General features: G+C 32.3%; 4 protein-coding genes across 5 annotated transcripts; 1 reads left to right on the top strand and 3 right to left on the bottom strand.

Moving 5' to 3' along the window:
- Positions 1 to 883: 883 nt before the first annotated feature.
- Positions 884 to 3,044, top strand: LOC140829722 (vesicle-associated membrane protein 724-like). Of its 2 annotated transcripts, XM_073193029.1 has the most exons (6): positions 884 to 985; positions 1,231 to 1,422; positions 2,036 to 2,177; positions 2,255 to 2,375; positions 2,489 to 2,551; positions 2,650 to 3,044. In XM_073193029.1, the coding sequence occupies exons 2-6, from the start codon at positions 1,233 to 1,235 to the stop codon at positions 2,797 to 2,799; spliced, it is 666 nt and encodes a 221-aa protein (XP_073049130.1). In that variant the 5' UTR covers positions 884 to 985; positions 1,231 to 1,232; the 3' UTR covers positions 2,800 to 3,044. The 2 variants fall into 2 exon arrangements, with proteins under 2 accessions (XP_073049130.1, XP_073049129.1); XM_073193028.1 differs by lacking the exon at positions 884 to 985 and having other exon boundaries at positions 1,036 to 1,422.
- Positions 3,045 to 5,240: 2,196 nt separating this feature from the next.
- Positions 5,241 to 5,966, bottom strand: LOC140829721 (flowering-promoting factor 1-like protein 3). Its single transcript, XM_073193027.1, has one exon. The coding sequence runs from the start codon at positions 5,855 to 5,857 to the stop codon at positions 5,546 to 5,548; it is 312 nt and encodes a 103-aa protein (XP_073049128.1). The 5' UTR covers positions 5,858 to 5,966; the 3' UTR covers positions 5,241 to 5,545.
- A 5,800-nt stretch (positions 5,967 to 11,766) lies between these two features.
- Positions 11,767 to 12,615, bottom strand: LOC140830755 (uncharacterized). The gene has a single exon (XM_073194226.1). The coding sequence runs from the start codon at positions 12,536 to 12,538 to the stop codon at positions 11,972 to 11,974; it is 567 nt and encodes a 188-aa protein (XP_073050327.1). The 5' UTR covers positions 12,539 to 12,615; the 3' UTR covers positions 11,767 to 11,971.
- Positions 12,616 to 16,274: 3,659 nt separating this feature from the next.
- LOC140830754 (protein SRC2-like) lies at positions 16,275 to 17,566 on the bottom strand. The gene has a single exon (XM_073194225.1). The coding sequence runs from the start codon at positions 17,352 to 17,354 to the stop codon at positions 16,377 to 16,379; it is 978 nt and encodes a 325-aa protein (XP_073050326.1). The 5' UTR covers positions 17,355 to 17,566; the 3' UTR covers positions 16,275 to 16,376.
- Between the last annotated feature and the right edge of the window lie 3,849 nt (positions 17,567 to 21,415).

Here is a 21,415-nt window from a genome sequence, read left to right as displayed (position 1 = left end):
GCTAAACAAATGTGTGGCTCTGTAGTTACTTCCAGAACCTCATAATGTGAAACTCTTAATATGAATATGAACTTATTATGCTGGGAAGTTGTCGATATCCGATTTCACATACTGGTAATCAGCAGTTTCTTTTTCTTTTTTGAATCACAATAATAAGACTGAAGGGACAAACTTGGAGAGCTGACAATAACTAGAAGTTTTCTGTTGCCATAAACACTATTCACTGCTGTAATTTCTTCATCCTCATTCTCACTATGTTCTCTAAGCTGCTACTTGTAGGCTTATCTGGGCACAATTTTTGCACGCTTTAATTTTCCAGACCTCATCAGTTTCTTGATCAAGGTTTCTGCGTCGATGCTTACTGCATTAACTTTTTGCGCGTGAAAATAAACGAGTCATAACATCAATTATCCACTAGCAACATACTTGGAACTATCTTCGAAAGCAGACAAACTGCTGACCAAACTTCGGCAAGAGACACCTTACACATCCTAAAGAATTTGAGAGAATCGAGCTCGAGTTTGTACAGTCTAAACTATTTCACTTGAATCTCCAATACATATCACAAGTTCTTGAACCTCCGAGGATTTTACATATTTACAATGAATTCATTCAATAGAAATAAACAAAAATCTCATGTGTCAGTGCATGCATCCACACCAGCGAGAAAAGGGACATAAATACTGTTTTCATATATCATTCAAGCAAATGTACGGGGATCTGAGGTTGAGTCGCAAGTACTCAACCTCGCGAAATCAGACTTGGTCCACAAAATCTTGCAAGAATATTACACGACACGTGGCATTTTAATTAAGGACGATTTTGAAGTTATGACCCATTCATTTTCAAACAACGCCGTAAGACGGTCTCCAACACTTCCCATCTATTACAGTAATTGAAAATATTAATGAGAAAACTAGAAACCTTAGTTGCAAAGCAAAAGAACTCGCAGCTCATCCATGCGGAAATTAAACCCTTGTTAAAAGTACGCGTCTCGCTAGAACTTTATAATTTTCAACGTCGTTGACTTGAATTTTTGGTGTCAAATACTGGGTTCTTGTTTTTTATATTTAAAAAAAAAACGAAACATGTAACCGAGAAGAGAGGTTTATTAATTGTAATATTTTCAAGAAACAGCAAGTAACATAAATCCTTGAACGTTAAACAGAGAAGCTCGATCTTTATTTACTTGGTGGTAGGTTCTGTGCGTGACTAAATTTTTTTTAGCAGCCATGGGTCAAGAATCGTTTGTATACAGCTTCGTGGCACGCGGCACGGTGATAATGGCTGAGTACTCCGAGATCACCGGGAACTTTGCAGCGGTGGCGGAGCAGTGCTTGCAGAAGTTGCCTTCATCAGGCAACAAATTCATTTACCAGTATGATCAACATACGTTTAACTACCTAGTTGCAGATGGCTATGGTAATTGTTTCTTCTCATTTTTATGGCTCCATGTTTTTGTTTGTTGATCTTCATGATTGATTTTGTTGGGAAATTGGAGTTGATTTTGAAATGGGTTTTCCTGGATCTTGGTTAGATGATGAATAGTTGGAGTCCTTAATTTCCTTGTCAGTTCTTTACACGGAACCAGCAGTTGAAGCAATCTGCCAATCTTGTTCATAATGAAAAGACTTCTCAAGACTGTTTATAGCTATACTTGAAATTGGTTCTCTAATTTTCGGGCTAGTTTTAGGTCTCCTACAAGATGAAAATTTTAATAAACATTAAACTCGAGGACTGCATAAGTAAGAATTTAATTATATTCAGAATGAAATTCATATATGCCAATATTATCTGCTAGCAACTTCACAAGTTCATGGTCCCTTGATATGGTTGAGTTCTTCTGGTCCTCAGTTGATATCTTCATTGCAGAACGATAAGTAATGTGCATTAGTAGCTAAAATTGTCGTAATTATCGAGATAACATCAGCACTCATGGAATCATCTTTAAAGAACATTTTGTGTCAAGTACTAGACCTGTTTCTGAATAATTCTGCATCAATCAACTTGACGCTGTGTTTAAAAATCTTTACAGCTTATTGCGTAGTTGCCAATGAATCTGTTCGACAACCGATTTCAATTGCTCTTCTGGAACGTATAAGATCTGATTTCTTGAGAAAATATAGTGCTGGTAAAGCAGATACTGCAGTTGCCAAAAGCCTCAGCAAAGAATTCGGGTAAAAACCAAACATAATTCATTAGTAAGTACTGCACAAATGCAAGAAACTGAAAGCATGTAAAAATTAAAACGCAGGCCGCTTATGAAAGAGCAGATGAAATATGTAACAGAGCACACCGAAGAGATCGATAAACTTTCAAAAGTACAGGCTCAAGTTACCCAAGTCCAAAATATCATGTGGGAGAATATAGACAAGGTATATATATTAATACTCAATTGCACTTTTTGATTGCATTTCAACTTTTTCTTTGATCTCTCGATCTCGAGTGGTGACGCAAACGTGTATGATCATATCATGCACTTTTACAGACAATTCAAAGAGGAGCAGCAATAGATGATCTTAGCAACAAGGCTGAAGATTTACGTGACAATGTAAGATGTTAATGCTGCATGATGCGTACTTTTCTTTGCTCTAAAATCTTGAAATCAGAATCAAATGCACTTTTTAACACCATGTTTCATGATTTCAGGCTAAAGAATTCAAGAAAAGGGGGGAACAGATCAAACGAAAGATGTGGTATCAGAATATGAAAATTAAGTTAATTGTCCTTGGAATCCTTATCCTCTTAGCACTCATAATCTGGCTTTCGATTTGTCGCGGTTTTAACTGCTCAAATTAGAATGGATCTTGTTTCCATTGGAACAATATATGTAAACTTGGTTCTGAACACACAGATGAGTCATTTATGTGTCAAATATGTTGGTTTTTCAGTGTAAAATCTTTGTCTGTTTCTTTTGTTATTTGATAGAAACTTATATTGTTTAGAGACGTGAGAATCATCATATTGCATCATTTAGAGATGATTTTCTTGTAATGATTTGAGTTTAGTTTTTATTGTGGATATCTTTGGAAAATTATAAATTTGGTCTTGTACTTGTCAAATTTTCTATTTTTTGTTCCAACTATTTTTATGTTGCAGTTTTAGTACAGCAAGTGGGCCATTGTTTTTTATTTTAGTTTTTTTTCCATCAGAGTGTTGACGTAGAACCGAAAATTGATAACATGACATCACAATTATTGACAAAGCCGACTCCAACGAAAAAGATTAAATGTGAGGCAAGAACCAACATATGGAACTAAAACTATAAATTGAAAGTTTTAAAAGTAAAATGAAAAATGAACAAATTATAACTATATTCTCTATTCTATATACTTTCTATATTATTTTATATTATAAAATATGAGAAGGTTAGATAATTTATTTTAATTATATTGTACGAAAATTTTAGAATACGGAATAAAAAAATACTTCATTTATATTAATAAAATATTATAAAAGCATATTTTAGCTTGTGAATTTGAAGTTGACCTATAAATATTATATCTCATTTATTCTCCAAAAATTTTAAATTACTAAATGGGAAAACAACAATTTTTGTTATGTAACTTACTAATTATATTTATTTTTGGCCATTTTTCGGTTAATTCATAATTTTAGTCCACTGATTTGCACATTTTTCTCAATTTTGGTCATTTTTAATTAGAATATTGAAGTGGCATCGGACACATCAGCAACGACTAAGACAACGCTAGTGTTATTTGACGTCACGTCGTTATTTTCGGGTATCATATCAGCATTCAAGTGGAAATGACCAAACTGAAAACAATGTGATAAGACTAAAAATGTTGTTCTCCCTTACTGAATACCTCTTTTATCTTTATCTTTATTTTAGTTTTCAATAATTTAATATTAATCGAAAAATAAAATTCGAAGTCCCTTTCTATACGTGATGCGGTGATGGACACCGCAAGACCATCACGGCAAGACAAGAATGGAGTAAATAATAACTATCTAAAAAAAACATCAAATATTGTGTTCAGATAGTTTATTTAGATAAAATTAAAAAAATTACACTTAGGTTTGTTGAGTTAAATATATATGAGTGAGAGTAGTATTGAGATGAGTGACCTCCTGAGAAGTTCTCGTGCGTCAAGCTATTGGTGTTGCTCCGCTTGATTTGGTTGGCTAGGTGGGTCGTAAAAAAATGACGTTCTCAGCTAGAGATATGGCCGACAGTAGGAAAGTGATAAGACTGATCTTTAAAAGATATGAGACAACACCATCAAATAGACACACCTCCTCAGACTCATGAGCCTAATAGCTTGACATTAACACCTATGTAGGTGCACTATGTGCTGCCACAAGTACAAGGAAACAAAATTGTGTCTTGACTAACAACTATAGTTTTTTACCTAATGGCAAGCGCTTGATCATAACAACATTCATCACTCATATTTCCAATTTCACAATCAAGTATATTTTGAAGGAATCCATTCTCAAAAAAGTTATATTCTTCCTATAGAACAATAAGTACACCTAACTTATAATATGAATATCATGAATGTCGTCCTATAAATTGATCTAAATTGGATTTCGATAATCTAATTAGTAAAAAATAGGTTTAAAAGAAGGCAGATTATTGCATCAAGACCTGTTTTTAACTTATTAGATAACCAAAATCCAATTTAGATCAACCTATACATCATAAGACCAATTTACTATTTTTTCTGAGGACCTAAAAAGTGAGATTCTTTAAATGACATGGAGCCACCCCACAAATTTTTTTAAAAAAAAATTGAGAATATTGTAGCTTGATCAAAAAGATTTTGCTTTCTACTTGTATATTTTGAATGATTAGGGTTATGGCAAAGTGAATATTTGGTACAAGTATATTTCTTATTTGGGGTGGGAAATCAACTAAACTTTTGAAGCATTATCGTCAAAAAGTGAGGTTTTAAAGTTAGAATCCAACCCAAAATACCCATTACTTGTTTGTTTACCATATCCATCGCAATAGAAAATAATTTTACAAAATTATTAGTAATTAAATGTGTTCTTGCAATTTCCAATAATTCAGTTGAACTATCTAAATTATTTTTTCTCTTAGATTCATGAAAATATTCCGTGAGATAATTGAAGAAATTAAAATTAAAACAAACCGTCGAATTTTGATTAAAATCGATTCAAATTTATTTAAATTTTATGTGATGGAAAATTATCAAAGTTCTTCAATATTGTAATTAAATCAAATTAGCTAGGTGAAAGGAGGCAAAAAAATCAAATTAATGTAGACCAAAATTAATTAATTGCATTTTAGATATATATTCTAATGAGAGTGAACTTAACAATATTGATGTAACAATGGCAACCTTACCCTAAAACCAAGCATCACAACTCCAATTTCACAAGTAACATATCCATAGAAAACATTAATCTCTACCTATGACAACATTCACATGCACACAACAAACCTTAACATTCACAAAAACCTAATAATTAAACTCCAGCATCACTCACACCCTTGCACTAACTTCAATCGATAAAACAACCCGAAATACGCGTTAGAAACCAAACCAAGCAACTATTATTGGGTATCTCTAACTTCAAATTCGTTGCGATTCTTGACAACAATGTCATACATATGCATGGACTTGAACTTGTTGAAGTCTTTTGGAAGAGAGATCAGATGAACTGTGGATCTCTTATGGAACTGCAACAAATCGGGATCATCGTAATACCTCTCCCATCCGAGGGACAATAATTTCCTCTCAAGGACACTATATGAAGTGATCACATCATTTGAGGGAAGATGGACCAAAACTTTCTTGGTATTGCATTCTCCGGCGTTCTCAACGAGCCGAACAACGCCGTTTTTGAATACCCAAACACCAGACATATCTTGCTGTTATTGTGCTATGGATTTCAAGAGAAGTATGGGATGGAAGACTGTGGATTGTGATGACAAATACTATGTGGAACAAGGTGAGTGGTACTGTGTGGTAACCTCAAATTAAGCTGATAAGTTTCTGTATCATGCAAAGGTTTATTATATAGTGGATGCTCTGGAATTTACTTTTTGTTCTTTTTTCTTTTTAAATAATACCCATATGCTATCTAGAATTTGAATTTTTATTCTTGATAAGTCATTTTTTTATCAATATTAGTTGATGCTTAAAATTTTTAAAAATAATACTTATGTGAGAAATCAATTAATTTACAATTTTTGGAATGTAAAAACATAGTAAATATAGTTTTACGAAAATTGAAAATATTGAAATTCTGTGGCGATAATAATACTTTCAAGAACTTGTAAACAATATGGACGTACATGTTGTAATACACTTGTCCAACATTTTAAAAATTAAAGATTTTAAAATGAATTTATAATGGGCTTACAATGGACTTCTATAGCAACTTGAGTTAATCATTTTCGTACAACGATGACGAATATAAAGTAGTTGCTATAAGGGCTCATTGTGAAGTCACTCAGGCTCGGGCTCGGACTCGAAGCGTGACACATGTAGTGATTATATGTGTTGTGCAAGCAAGATTCAAGCAAAACTTGGAATTAAAAAGCATTCCTTTAGAATTTTCTGATTAAAAAATAATTGGGAACTAGGTTCCTGTTGTATTTTTTAAAAAATAAAAGTTACTTTTTAATTGATTCAAGCACAAGAATTTCGGAAAGAGCCTTTCATGGGATAATAAACTTATTTAAATAGCTATTCTACGTCCCAAAACCCTAGTGAATAAAGGCTACATAATTAAAAATACTAGATTTTTTATCTTAATGGGTTCCTTAGAACCTTCTCTAATATTCTTACATGCATGCAGTAATATGTAATAATTTTTATAGACTTTCTAAATGAATCCATCTGTGCGTATCTATATATATAAAGATGATTTTGGACAAATATTTCCTTGAAATATATATATATATATATATAGATGTAAAATTAAATTTATAAAAAAAAAATTAAAATTTGAAAGTATATAAGATCCATGCGTGGCATGAGTGTGACAAAAGGTGTAAGTTGTCAAAATCAAACTCGTGAGAAAGAAATTTACGACTTTCTCGACCCATGCTTTATGGATAGGATAAGAGAGAAAATAAGATATATTTATTTCCACACATTTAATTTAAATGTTTTTATATTTAATTTTTAGTTGACGACTGAGGAAGAGAGGGAAATATCATAGTAGCCCATTCGAGGAAGGAATGGGGATTCAAAGAAAAATTATTGAAAGCATATTACAAACGTGTTGAAAAGTCCATTCAAAAGTCGATGGCTCAATATATATAGGGATTAAATTAAATAAACCTCAATTCAATTTAAATTAAATTTTATCTAATTTAAGAAAATTTTATACTAAATCATCTCCTTTATTAAAATTTAAGATCAATTTATATTTTATTAAGTAATGTACATTTTTTTGTATATATTATGTACCACGAAATGGTTTGGCACATAAAATCATGGCTACGTAGATCTTTGTAGAAGCGTAAAGTCAAACATTCCTGATATATATTTTCTTTCTACTTGGGGACAATATTTCCGTTTTTGGTCACAACCAAATTAAATCCCTCCATTTTTAATTAACAAGATTGTTTGCCAACAAATTAAAATGAGTATGTCACTTGTGAAACGGTAGACAAGTCAGATATATCGATATTCACAATAAAGAATAATACTCTTAACATAAAAAATAATACTTTTTCATGGATGACCCAAATAAGAGATCTGTCTCGTAAAATACGGTCTCACGAAAATTATTAGGAGAGAGAATTCATCTATGGCATGATACTAAAGTTATATATGGTTCTTGTGACTTGTAAAAACTAGTTATTATTAAACTTTATCTCTGATTGGATTTAGATGTTATATTGGATAACATTTTTTGGTATATATAAAATAATTATGTGTATATATATATATATATATATATATATATATAATTGATTATTTACTAAAACTATAAAATTAGTTAAATACAATACCTTTAATAATGAATTATTGCCGATATTTTATTTGGTTCTTGGTGGGAATCACAAACTCCAAAGCTACTTATCAGCTCATGTATGATAAAGTTTTAAATTGGTTAAATATTTTGTATATTAAATCTTCCTATCTCATTAGTTTCGAACCAAGAAAAATAATATAATTTTCTTCCCCATTTTCTTTTTCTCTATGTCCTTATTAGTTGACAAAAACTTGTGTAAGACGGTATTATGGGTTGTATTTTATGATACAGATGTCTTATTTGGGTCATCCATGAAAAAGTGTTACTTTTTATGCTAATAATACTACTTTTTATTGTGAATATCGTTAGGGTTAATTCGTCTCACAGATAAAGATTCGTGAGACCGTCACACAAGAGACCTACTCTAATTAGTTAGCCATTATTTCTAATTATTAACGTTTGATTAATAAAATAGTAAAAACTTGTGTGAGACAGTCTCACATGTCGTATTTTGTGAGACAGATCTCTTATTTAGGTCATCCATGAAAAAATATTACTTTTTATGCTAAAAGTATTACTTTTTATTGTGAATATCGGTAAGATTGACCCGTCACAGATAAAGATTCGTGAGACCGTCTCACAAAATACCTACTCTAATAAAATTAAGAGGCCATTAATGAATTCCTAGTTGGTTAAATATATATTATTTAATTGAATCATAAGTTTCATATATAAAATGCTCAATACTTTTAAATTAATTGAATTTAAATAATCCAAATAAATTATGTAACATAGTTTTATGGTATAATACTAAAATTGGTAATGTTATATGGAGATTTTGTATTAAATAATTTTAGGTGGAAGAAAACCCAGGGTTTTATGAAGTGGAACATATTAAATGAATTAAGCTGAATATTTTGTTTAGATTATTATTGGTAAGCAATATTTTTTCTTGTACGAAAAAGTGAAGAATAATTGAAACATGATGTTTGAATTGTTATCTGACATCGAAGATTTGAATAGTTACACAATTATCACTAACTGAGTAAATATAGTTAGCGTTTTGACAAAGTAGTAGATGCTTAATCTTACTTTATCATACCACAAGAAGTTAGCATTTTCATAATTCGTATATTATAGGTAAAAGTCCAGATCATCGAATTAACTTTCATGAAACTATTTTTTTTAACGAGAATAATGAATGTTTATTTTTTATTATGGGATTTATTCTAAAGAATATTTAATTAGTTAGTTAATAACATCTGTCATTTAGCTAAATTCTTGGAAACCCTGAATAAATATGGCAAAAACTTGTGTGAGACAGATCTTTTTTTGAGTAATCGATGAAAAATTATTACTTTTTATGCTAAGAGTATTACTTTTTATTGTGAATCTCGGTAGGGTTGACCCGTCTCACAGATAAAGATTTATGATATCGTCTCACAAGAGACCTACTCAATAAATATTGTAATAGTGGTGTGATATATTATGTTATACGTATGTTATTCCCAAATCTCTCTATATTAATGGAGATATTGGTTCCCACAATCATTCTCGGTGAGGAGATTGAGGTAGTTTAAAGATAGCCTTATATTAATAGAAATATTGCATCTTTAGGATGATTTCGTGACTTACCCTCGCCATGTGAAGCGAATTTATTCTCTAATAATGGATTTATTTATTAAGAGTGTGACCCTGAAAAGTGAAAACAATTATCTTTATTATATCGAGATAATTTGAAATATAACCTAATTATAAATGTTTTATGAAGTGGTTGTGAACAATAATTGTCATGAAAATATCGACACACGGTGCTTGAACAGTTGATCTATTCTACGATTTAAAGATCGAAGTTGTGCTGTTATTTGTAGTTAAAGATTTTGATAAAAAGACAAACGCTTGATCTATATTGTATTTTATACTCCAAATTATGTTCCTAGCATATGAAAATGTTGAGTATAATAATTATCTCTGCTCATAGAGTGATCGAACCAAGACTATTGGGCTGCTATGTGATTTAAAATATTTTAGTTACACAATTATCACGTAAAACGAAAAACGTTTGATCTTACAATTGATATCAGAGTCACGGTCACATGTTCGATTCTCATTAACTACATGAAGTGAGATTATTGAGAGATAATTTTTGGATGCAATAATTGCTCCTGCTGGTAGAGCGATTAAACCATGACATTTGGGCTGCAATGTGGTTTAAAAGATTTAAGTTGTACAATTAACATCAGCTATATATTTTGGTAAAACGATAAATATTCGATCATACATAAAAATATTTTGAACTTGAAATATGTGTTTACAAATATCTTGTTACTCACACCCTAAGCTATTGCATTTATAAAATCAGATTAAACCTTATTGGCATGCAAAAAGTGAGAATTTTAACAATGGTTTTACTAGTAAAATTGGAAACTTAAACAATGAAGGTAGTTCAATTTTTTTGGTTGGTCATAAAGGAAGCATAAAGAAATTGATTTAAAAAGATTATCTCTACATTCTATATATAAAAACGATGGAGTTGGGGAGAATACATAGAATTTGGGAATAAAGAGCCATGAACTTTGGATCGAAGGATCTATTCCATTTTCAAAAATAAAAAGGAAAATTTAATTTCTTGAAATCTTGGTAAGGTATATGATGACGAGATGAATGCACCAATTGTGACAAAATTATAACTAAGACGTGTGTTTTACGGCAAAATTATGTTCCTTGTGTTTTGTAAGTATTTAGCATCCTGGTTTTGTCATTTTCTGCAACATACTTTTGGCTAATGATTGCAAACAAAATGCCAATTGAAGAACTTTATTCCATATGTTGGGTTTCTTAATATTATTTCTTGATAACCAAGAATTTTGAAAAGATGGAATATCTGTCTTGTTGGTTATTTATTAAAAGAAATTAATTTTATTTCCCAACATTTGACTCGGTAGGACATCTTGCGTGTGGTACTGTAGTACACTCCCACGGAACTTACCAGAGCCTGCACGATTCCTCCTAGATAATCCTGTTCTTTTTTCATTCGACAGAGCTCGGGTGAAGGATAGCATACCAGCATTCATCACACCACAAAATGTGTGAGTTCCACGGTCTGTCCTTTTTTCATTTGACAGAGCTGAAGGATAACATACGAGCGAGCATTCGTCATTCATTTGGTGCTGAGACCCTACAAAATGTGCGAGTTCCATGCCAAATGAACGGTTATGATGAAGCACACACCCCCGGAGCATAGAATTTCCCTGCATAGAACATGCCCTTTTGTGTATTAAAAAAATCTCCTTTCGAACTCTAACAAAAGAACCAAGCTAAACTTACTGTAGATCAACAGTCTTTAGTCCCAGATGAATTCCATTCGCAGAATAATATAGACTACGGAATATATGCAAGAACATCAAGAATTCGTAAGTGGTTATGCATTCGTCGAACCTCGTTTCACAGTCCTCAGAGCTGGGAAGATTAGCACAATAAAGTTCAGCATCGAGCTTACAAAGAAAATTAATCTACAAATCGGCTGCCATGCTAATATAAGCAGCCAAGATTGATCATTGATCATGGACCGAACAAACAAGAAATCTAAGTTGCTAATAAAGTGACAGAAGTTAGGACTTCGTTAATTTCATACGCAGGCACAGAAATGATCCCAAAGGGGGAAACTACAACAAATTCTCCAGCAAAATCGATTACCTTACTTGTATTCATCCGCTAATCTAGATTTTACCAGGTATTCAAGTTTCCCTTGAGCTTAACCATTAGGACCTATACATGTCTCAAAATAACCGGGCAGAATTAAATTTCAACCAAAATAACTCCGCATATAGCCGACAAGAAAAAGAACAGAACCCTCAACCATTACAATTACACAACAGTGTGCCAAGAAACTATCATTCTAAAGATCACCAGTACATAAACATATCAAACAAAATTTTAAAGCTGGATTATCATGAAGCAAATTATCAGTTCCATCACATTAAACAACCAAATAAAAGTACATGATATAAATAAAAATTTGATCCCTCCTGCCATAACAATCTGCTACCTAAAGATCATCCTCCATCCTCAAATATTCCCCAATATCGGCATGCCTATGCACCACAATCCCATTGGGATCCATCTTCCGGCAATCCACCGTGCTCTTCGCCGCATCACCAAATCCCAACGGCACATCCGCCATGGAGAACACCACCACCCCATCGTTCACCTGAATATTCTCCGTAATCCTCCCCACCCCGCCTTTCAACACACTGTTCCCATAGAGAAAACTCATCTCAGAAGTGGGTTTCAACCAAACCTTGTGCTTTGCATTCGCAGCCAAAAGATTCAAGCTTTGGACCGTGAGATGAAATTTCCCCACTTTGGTGAATTTACCGATCTGGGTTCCAAGGGAGATTAACTTTTCACGCTTGATATTGGTGGCACGCCTGACCAGAGATTCGGAAACGTAGTACACTCGGGCTTTTTGGAGGCGGAAGCAGTAGCGGCCGGGTATTGAGTCGGGTCCTTCGTGCGATTGATTGTCTAAAACGATGTTTTTAAGGTTTCCGCCGACGAATTTGTGGAGTTTGTTGAAGACTTGAGTGGTTTCCTTCTCGTCCAGTGGCCTCATCGTGCTCTGCTTCTTCTGACTATGGTGATGGCATCGAATTTGGTGGAGGGTTTTAGGAAGGGGCTAGGGCTCCGATTGAACTGAGCCATAACGTGACAAATGGGCTAGTGGGCCTTGGATCAAAATCAAATTGGGCCTATTTCCCGACCATATTTTCTTAATTCTAAATATGTGCATCTTAACTTCATTACATGAAATATTGTTGTTGTTTTGAAATATATTGTTGAAATATTTTATGTGTTCTTTTAAATGTCAAAATATTGCATACAAAGTATTTGTTAAAAAGCTTCAATCAAAGTGTTTTTATTATTTCAACTTACATATCTTTTAAATATTTTACAAAATATTTAATCGATTTTTAGAATGATTATTTTGAGTTTCTTTCCCTTTACTATAAAATCAAACTCTATTTAATTTCTCAGAGCTCGGTTCATTTTTTAATATCTCAATAATGAACTATCATAACTCAAGTTTCAAGAAATTTTTTAAAATATTTTATTAGATCTCTCTAAACTCTAATCTGATCTCAACAAGTTGTATAAAATCGATTTGTTCTTGAAATAAAATTTATATTGTTATTATATTTAAACTGATTTTTATATTTAAAATTAGAATTTTTCGTATATTTTTTTAAACATATATATGCATAGTTAAGCATTTTTGGCATCTTGCAGCAACCTAACTGACATAACTACTTGCTCGATTGATCGAATTAAGAACTGCTTTTGTATTGCAAACTAGACTCATAGAGAATAGTGGCGGTATAAAATTTGCAGCTTGGTCATGCCGGAGGAAAAGCAGTTTATTTGTTGAAGTCAGACCATGTGTTGTTGCGGCAAAAAACAAGACAAGGACAAAGTTGGAGTTTCTGTTAAAAAGCTCGATAGTGTTGCACTCATCAATCGAAGAGGAGATTATATTCAAATTTGAGTCATACATCAACAAGAAAATTCAGTATACCCATTCTAAAATTTTCATATTAATTTGCAAGAAGTACTCGAGTTTGTCGCTCAACGTGATGTTCTAAATTGTGCTAGCATGTTTGACAATTTTCTTACATTTATGATTATGATCGGTGTTTAATAAAAAAATATCTTAAATGTCTGATGAATATTTGAATTGAAAAAATATATCTTCATTTTGTGTTGTTTGAAATTTTGAGTTAATATTGTTTATTCTTAGTGAATCTTGTTTACTCAACTTTATATGTCTATGTTTCAAATGTATTTTAATGTAGTTGAGATTGAATTATTTTGTGATATTATTTGCGCATTGCATAATTTGAAATATTCTCTTTTGAAAATATTTTCATTGATTGGTCATCCATCTACTTTTATCAATTTCAAGCTTTAAAAAATATATAGGAAGGACTAATTATAATTTTAAGGGTAGATTGAATTTAAATCTTGAGAGGAAGAAAAATTTATAGTTGATTTGCTTTAAATCAATTTTTTTATTCACACAAAAATTGAGAGAAATATATTAGATAAAATCATTTTTATCCAAGTTTTGTTATCATAAAAAATTGAGAGATTGTTGGGTTTAGAGATACTAGCGATTTTGATTTCGATGATAACAATACTTGTTATTATGTTTTTAACATATTTTGCTCAAATGTGAATTGCTAGCTTAAGTTGGAAGTTAGAATTCAAATTTAGTCAAGTTGAAAATCTGGCGATCTGACGTATTTCGATGATATCTTATAGCTCAGTGATCTAAATGGCCATAGGGCAAAACAGTTAGAAATAAAACGAAATTATCTAGAGGTCATATTTCAAGACGGTCCATGATCCAAATGACAATCGGGTAAAAATTTGTAAAGACCAACTCAATTATTTACAAGTCATATTTCGGGTCGGTCAGGTTAGTTCTGATGTTATCTATGCTAATTGGATGCCGCAAGATTAAGCTAGAAGACACAAATACAACAAACAAAGGACTTGAGCATTTCTGGAATTTTTGTCATATCTCTCAGATCGATTATCGTAATGGAGCAATTAATCATGCACAAGAAATTTGCGACAATGATTGACAAATCATATTCCAAAGTCAAAGTCTGAATTGGAACTTAAGAATATGATAAAAACGCGATGAAATTGATGGTTCTGTAACATAGATAAAGTTGCCGACTAGACATGAGAAGTTATGATATTTTGAGCATATATCTCTCACACAAACTCGTAATTGAGTGATTCTTGATTATGTGAAAATCTAATAGAAAGGGCTAAAATTTTCATGTTCACGACTTCGCTAAAAAATCAACAAATCAAGATATATAACCAATAGAAGAGACCAACTAGACTTGGATCAAGATTCACTGCTCAAACTCCAGTCACTCAAAATCCGACCAGACCGCTCCAAAATTCCAGCCACCAAAATCCGACCGAGCCGCTCAGGAAGTGCGCTGCCAGCCCGATATTAAAAAGTGGCCAGCAAGTTAAATATAATTGTTTCAATATCATAAACAATACAAAACATTTCCAAGCGTTCATATTCTTGTGCCTAAAGTCTATATCATTCTTGGAAGCCACAAATACAATACTTTGAAGATCAAACTATAAGCTTTTGATGGAGATTAAAAGAATGAACATATTATACAACAAAAATAAGCTAGAAAGAGAATAAGCCCAAGACACATATAGTTGAGTGATAGTCTTTACACAAAGACGTAAAATATATAATCTTATTGAGAAATTTTCTCCTATTTGTGAGAAGAAATTTGAGAAGCATACACTGTAATAGATTAAATCATCACACACACAGTCATACATATAAATAAGATTTGAGCTTCAATGAATAGTTGAGTGATAGTCTTTACACAAAGACGTAAAATATCGTGTTTGTAGTCTTGATATAAGAGACGTTAAGCATCATGCAGATTGTGATCAGGTTGCGGCCTAAAGTCGATAGTGTGCTAGGAATTTCAATTAGACAATGGATAAGTCTTCAAATTGAGTGATGTCAATTGCAAATAAAAAAACAAGACATAGTTTTATAACATTCATGTTAACCACTTTTGTAAATTCGAAAGTAAAAATTAAATGTTCGGATAGAAGTTGGCGTTCTAGAGCAGTTAAAAACGACTGCTCCAACAACCTTAATGTCAAATTGTTTAGTTGATCAATCTTCAAATCGAAATTTTCTCTCGACAAAATCATCAATCATTTTGCTCAAATATTTAGGGTCCGAAAACTTGTTTTCCCGCACTTGTATAAAATAAAATCAAGAGGACCCAATGTGCAAAATTGGCAATACTCGTGTCTTCAATACATCGTGCTAAAGACATTTCTAATCTTAATATTATTTATTTTATTATTTAATAATTAGTCAATTCATATTTTATTATGTTAGACGCATTCACATGGCTTAAATTTGAGCCAACAAAGTCGTTGACTCTTTAATTTTCAATCAAAACACGTCACTACCAAAATGAATAATATTCTCGTTCGAGATGTATAATTTTTTTATAAAGTTTTTAATATAAAAAAATTTCCTCCTAAAATTTAAACAATTTAGTTAAATAATTATTAAAAGAATAAAACTCTTATAAAACGATCACACAAATCTTTATTTGTTAGACGGATCAAACTTATCAATATTCACAACAAAAAATAATACTCTTAACATACAAAATAATATTTTTTCATATATAACTCAAATAAAAGACATGTCTCATAAAATACGATCAGTAAGACAATCTCAAGAGTTTTTACCTTATTTAAAAATCTTACATGGATCAACGAAAATTACCATAATACATTGATTCTGTCTGCAATACCGTGATACAAGATGAAACAAAATAAAAAAGAAAAGAAATCGAAATTTTAATTTAATTCAATCAAAAATCAAATCCACCACCACAATCAAAATCCGCCGCATCGGAAATCATATCTCCGACCAATAATCCACCAACTGCGCCACCCAGTAGTCCAGCCCCTAATCCAAGCCCAAACTTGTTCTTCTTTGGCTGTTGCTGCACCGGCTGCGGTGGGTATCCATAGCTCGGATGCGGTGGATAAGCGTACCCCGGCTGTGGTGGATATGCGTACCCCGGCTGTGGTGGGTAAGCGTACCCTTGGTGTGGCGATGGCGGTGGTGGGTACCCATATCCAGATGGAGGCGGTGGAGGATAGACTCCTGGCGGCGGAGCACCGTTGGCTGGAGGGTATCCCGCTGGTGGTGGATAGTGTCCCCCAGCTTCCGACGACGCCCCTGCTGAGTAGGCGGCCACCGGCGGTGGGTAAACTCCCGAAGGCGGAGGTGGGTACACTCCCGAAGGCGGAGGTGGGTACAGCGCACTAGATCCAGCTGGGTAAGCCGTCATGGGTTCCCCGTCAACCTTCTCCGGAGGATGCGCCAGCACGTGCTCCTCCGCGTACGGCAGTGCTGCGGCAGTTTTATCTCCGAATTTATACGCAAAAGTGAGCTGACCTTTTGGCTTTCCGCTGGGTTTCCTCACCTGGTAGCTCAAGATCTGCTTCCCCTCGCCCTTCGACGGAGAATCTAAGAGTTCTTTAATGGGAACGTTTACTTCACCGATATCTTTGTCACCCAAAGCCCTCTCGCACACTAGCATGAAATCAAGCGTGAGGCGGTTTTGCTGCAGAGACGCCTCGTCCACAGTGAACTTCATCGGGAAATTCCACGTGGGATTATTGTCGCCGTCGTGATCCACCGACGATTTGGTCTTCTGCGTAGAGTTCTTATCACCACCGGAGATAGAAACAACAACGTAAACATCCATCTTGGTGATAAGGTTGACCTTGTTGAGGTCCTTAGCATACTGAAGCTCGATTTCCAGAGTTCTAGACTCCATTTTTTAACGAAAAATCCCAGAAAAAAGAACCAAAGATCTATTCTTCTGCAGAAATAGTATCTCTAATTAAACGTAGAGAAAGGTGTATCAAAGATTCCAAGAAGATGAACGAGGCCGACTCGCAAAGTCTCCCCGGGTTTTATCATGGGTTGGTGAGCACTTCCGAGTCCACGCGCTTTTTCATTTCCAGTTCGTGAACTTCGAAAATTCTCGAAACTCATTTAATTTCGAATAGGGTTCTTATTTAACAGTCTCACAAATCTTTATTTATGAGACGATCTCATGAATTTTTATTTGTGAGACGAGTCAATTCTACCAATATTCACAATAAAAAGTAATACTCTTAGCATAAAGAGTAATATTTTGTCATGTATGACCCAAATAAGATATATGTCTCACAAATACGACCAATAAGACTGTATCACATAATTTTTTATCAATAATTTCCGGTTCAAAATTTTTACTTATATAGTTAGATTAGATTATATATAACAAAAATTGATACTGTTAATTCAGAATTTAGTGGCTCGATTCGAAATTTTTTGTATCTAAAAATTTATAAATAAATGTTACCCAAATTTATTAATGAATGCTACAATAATAAATTGTTGCTTTAAATACAACCTCAAAAAAATAGTTTACGTACCCGTTTGAATCATTTGTTACAGTTATGTCAACGATGTTATGATCGAAAACGAGTCTAGAGAGAACATAAATTCTTTTAAATTGTTTGTTAAAAAACAGACAGCATATAACCTTACAAAATTTTAATGCTAAATTCTATTTTGCATAAGGTGAATGCAACTAAAAATGATATTTTAAAGTGCGGAAAATGGTCAAGTGGATTCGGTGAACTAGAACTCATATGACTTAAATTTAACAAGTGTGAAGGCGTCAAATATATTGTTTTTTGAATAGTACTCGATCGGCATTTTAATCGAGAATCGGTCACGAGTTCGGTACGAACTATTACCTTGAACCCATTTTTCTGCCAAAAATCGGTTGGGATGAATATCATATACCCATGGATCAATTAGGTCATCTTTAATCACAAAATCTATTTTAGTGCAAATTTTACATTAAAATAGTGCGATTTCTACGCCAAATACAACATTCATCTCCAACTCATTTTGTGATACCCTTGTCTGACATCTTAAAAATGAGAGATTTAAAATAAGTTTATAATGACTTATAATGAACTTCTATAGCAACTTGGGTTAATCATTTTCGTAAAACGAGGACATAAACGAATTAGTTGCTATATGAGCCCATTATGCAGGCACGCAGGTACGAGCCCGGGCTCGGGGCGTGACACATTTAATTCAAATCTTACACCAAAAAGAATATTTTCGGAATTTTCTTTTTATTTTACATATATTAATATTTTTATTTTATTTAATATATTTTTAATTATGAATAATGTTTATATTATATAATCAAGATTATATTATTAATAAATTTAAATAATATTTATAGTTTTTAATATAACTATTTATAATAAAAAAAAAAAAAGCAAATTTGTAATACAAAAAACAAAAAAAAATGAAAACCTCTGCGCCAAATTTGTCGAAAGGAGGCTGCGCTATTTTAGCAAAATAGTGCAACACTCATAGGAAGACAGTGTGCTGCCCTATTTCGGTGCAGTATTGGAGATGACTTTAAAACCTAATCAGATTAGTTTCATTTTTTTTTTATTTTTGTAATTTAATTATTTTTATATTTAATATTTTATTTTTGGTTATATATATAAAGTTAATTTGGATTTTGAACTTTGTTAATTTTTTTTTACTAGTATTATAGTAAACTGACTTATTTTTTTGTTTAAATATATATATATATATATATATATATATATATATATATATATATATATAATTATATTTGATATTTTGATTTTACTTTATATTTTAAACTTTGTTAAATTTATTTGTTATTATTTATATACACATTTAAGATATTTAGAATTTAAAATACATTATTTGATATATTATATAATTATTTTACACAATATAACAATATTCTGGTTCGACCGTCCAGTGGAACCATTATTTTACCGATTCGATCACATGTTCGGTTATAAAAAAACATTGGTTAAAAATAAAAAACGAGATTTTTAAGGAAGTTCAAAAGAAATCTTTTTGTGTCTTCCTTTCTTCCTTTGTGAGTAAGGATATCACTGATAGACTTTGATCAGTGCGATAGCTTGCAAGGACTTCACTTCATCCGATTAACCGTAACTACTGAAACTCTAAGTATAACTCGACACCAAATCAACTATATGTTCAACAACACGAGGTGCATACATGGAATGATGCAAACCACAAACACTCTTTCCTTAAGCTCAACAAATACAATAGAGTGAGCATAACAACACGACTTGATCTTCAATGGACGTCAGATTGATTTTTAAGCTTAAGCATATGCTAAGAGAATAGCTTCATATTTTTCAATGAAGTGTGCTCGAGAACTTAATTAAGAGTGCATGGCATGATTTCTTAGATTCACTCAAAGAGTAAATTGTCTTATAAAGTCGAAATCTCAACATTAATAAATCCTACACAAACTTCAACTTTGTACAAATCCCAACATTAATAAATCCTACACAAACTTCAACTTTGTACACAACAGCCGACAAAAAGGACTAGGAATGGTAAGTGTTTTTTGTCTCCATTTTTCTCATAGTAGACCACAATATATGAGTCTTGCACGCTAACCAAATAGGATTAGGGATGATAATGGGGCGGGACGGGATGCGGGTGGGTTTGCCATCCCCGTCCCCGTCCCGTCCCGAATTCTATAATCACCCTCAAACCTGTCCCGATCCCCGTTTTTTCAGGTTCGGGGAATCCCCGAACCCGAAACTTCGGGATCAACTTCTCATTCCCGCTTCAAAAATATTAATATGGCAAGACGATAAAGGATTCGGAGATTTTCTTAAACCAAAACTTATTATTATCTATTATTATTAGTGATAATACTAATAATATTAATATCAATAATAATTAATATGTTAAAAAAATACTAATATTATTATTGTATTATTAATACTAACAATACTATTATTTTATTATTGATATTATTTTCGGAACGGGTTCGGGGATGAGTATAGTAATCACATACCCGTTCCGAACTACATCGGAGATTTAAAAAATTCCCCGAACTCGAAAAAATCTAGGATCCTCTTCCACGTTTCGGATTTTTCCCGTAGAGCCCTTAATCCGTAAGGAAAGTTGTCATCCATAAATAGTCTAATCTAACACTTATGATCTTGATTCATAAAAAAGAAAATGTCGTAATAGTCTTTGTCTTATTACAAGACATTTTAACCAATTTGGAAGTAGATAAGATCACCTCGGTGAAAGAGTAATCCAACCAAATTTGAAAATAGATTGAAAAAATCAGCTTGAAGTAAGATCATCCGACACAAAATCGAATTAAACAAATAAAAACAGTTGGAGATCCAAACAATTTGTTATAATCAAAATTAAGATAATTTTATTTTAACAATAATATGGACATATTTTGACACGAAAGTGGTTAATACAAATAAGTTGGGAAGATGCAATGTAAAACCGATATACAATTTATGTTTGTATATACGAATTGCAGAGCTTAATTATTAACATTAAGTTATTGTACTAATCGTCGTTAATTATTATAAATGGTTTAATATGTATATCGTGTGAATAAATAAAATCATATATACACCTAAAATATATTTTAATACATTGACAATCGCATGATAAATTAAATTTTGTCACCGGATGTTTGTTTTTGGAAGGTTGAAAGATATTATGTGTGTAATATAATATACGAATGTTATGTATTTCACATATTTTGTTTCTCGGTTTTTGATTTAGTTACGATATTTATCATTTTAAATATGACATGAGATTTGATAATATGGTAAAATATAAAAATTTAACCATACTTTACAGTGTTTGGTAACCAGGATTTGGGAGGATTTCATGTGATTTGGATTTTAAAATCCTATTTTTACTGTTTGGCAAGATGTTCGAAAAAAAAAAAGGATTCGGACTTAGGATTTCAAGGGATTTCAT

This window comes from Primulina eburnea, chromosome 4 (assembly GCF_022965805.1).
Source record: "Primulina eburnea isolate SZY01 chromosome 4, ASM2296580v1, whole genome shotgun sequence".
Taxonomy (NCBI): domain Eukaryota; kingdom Viridiplantae; phylum Streptophyta; class Magnoliopsida; order Lamiales; family Gesneriaceae; genus Primulina; species Primulina eburnea.
The sequence above is the reverse complement of the archived record's forward strand: the minus strand, read 5'-3'. Positions and strand labels throughout refer to the sequence as shown.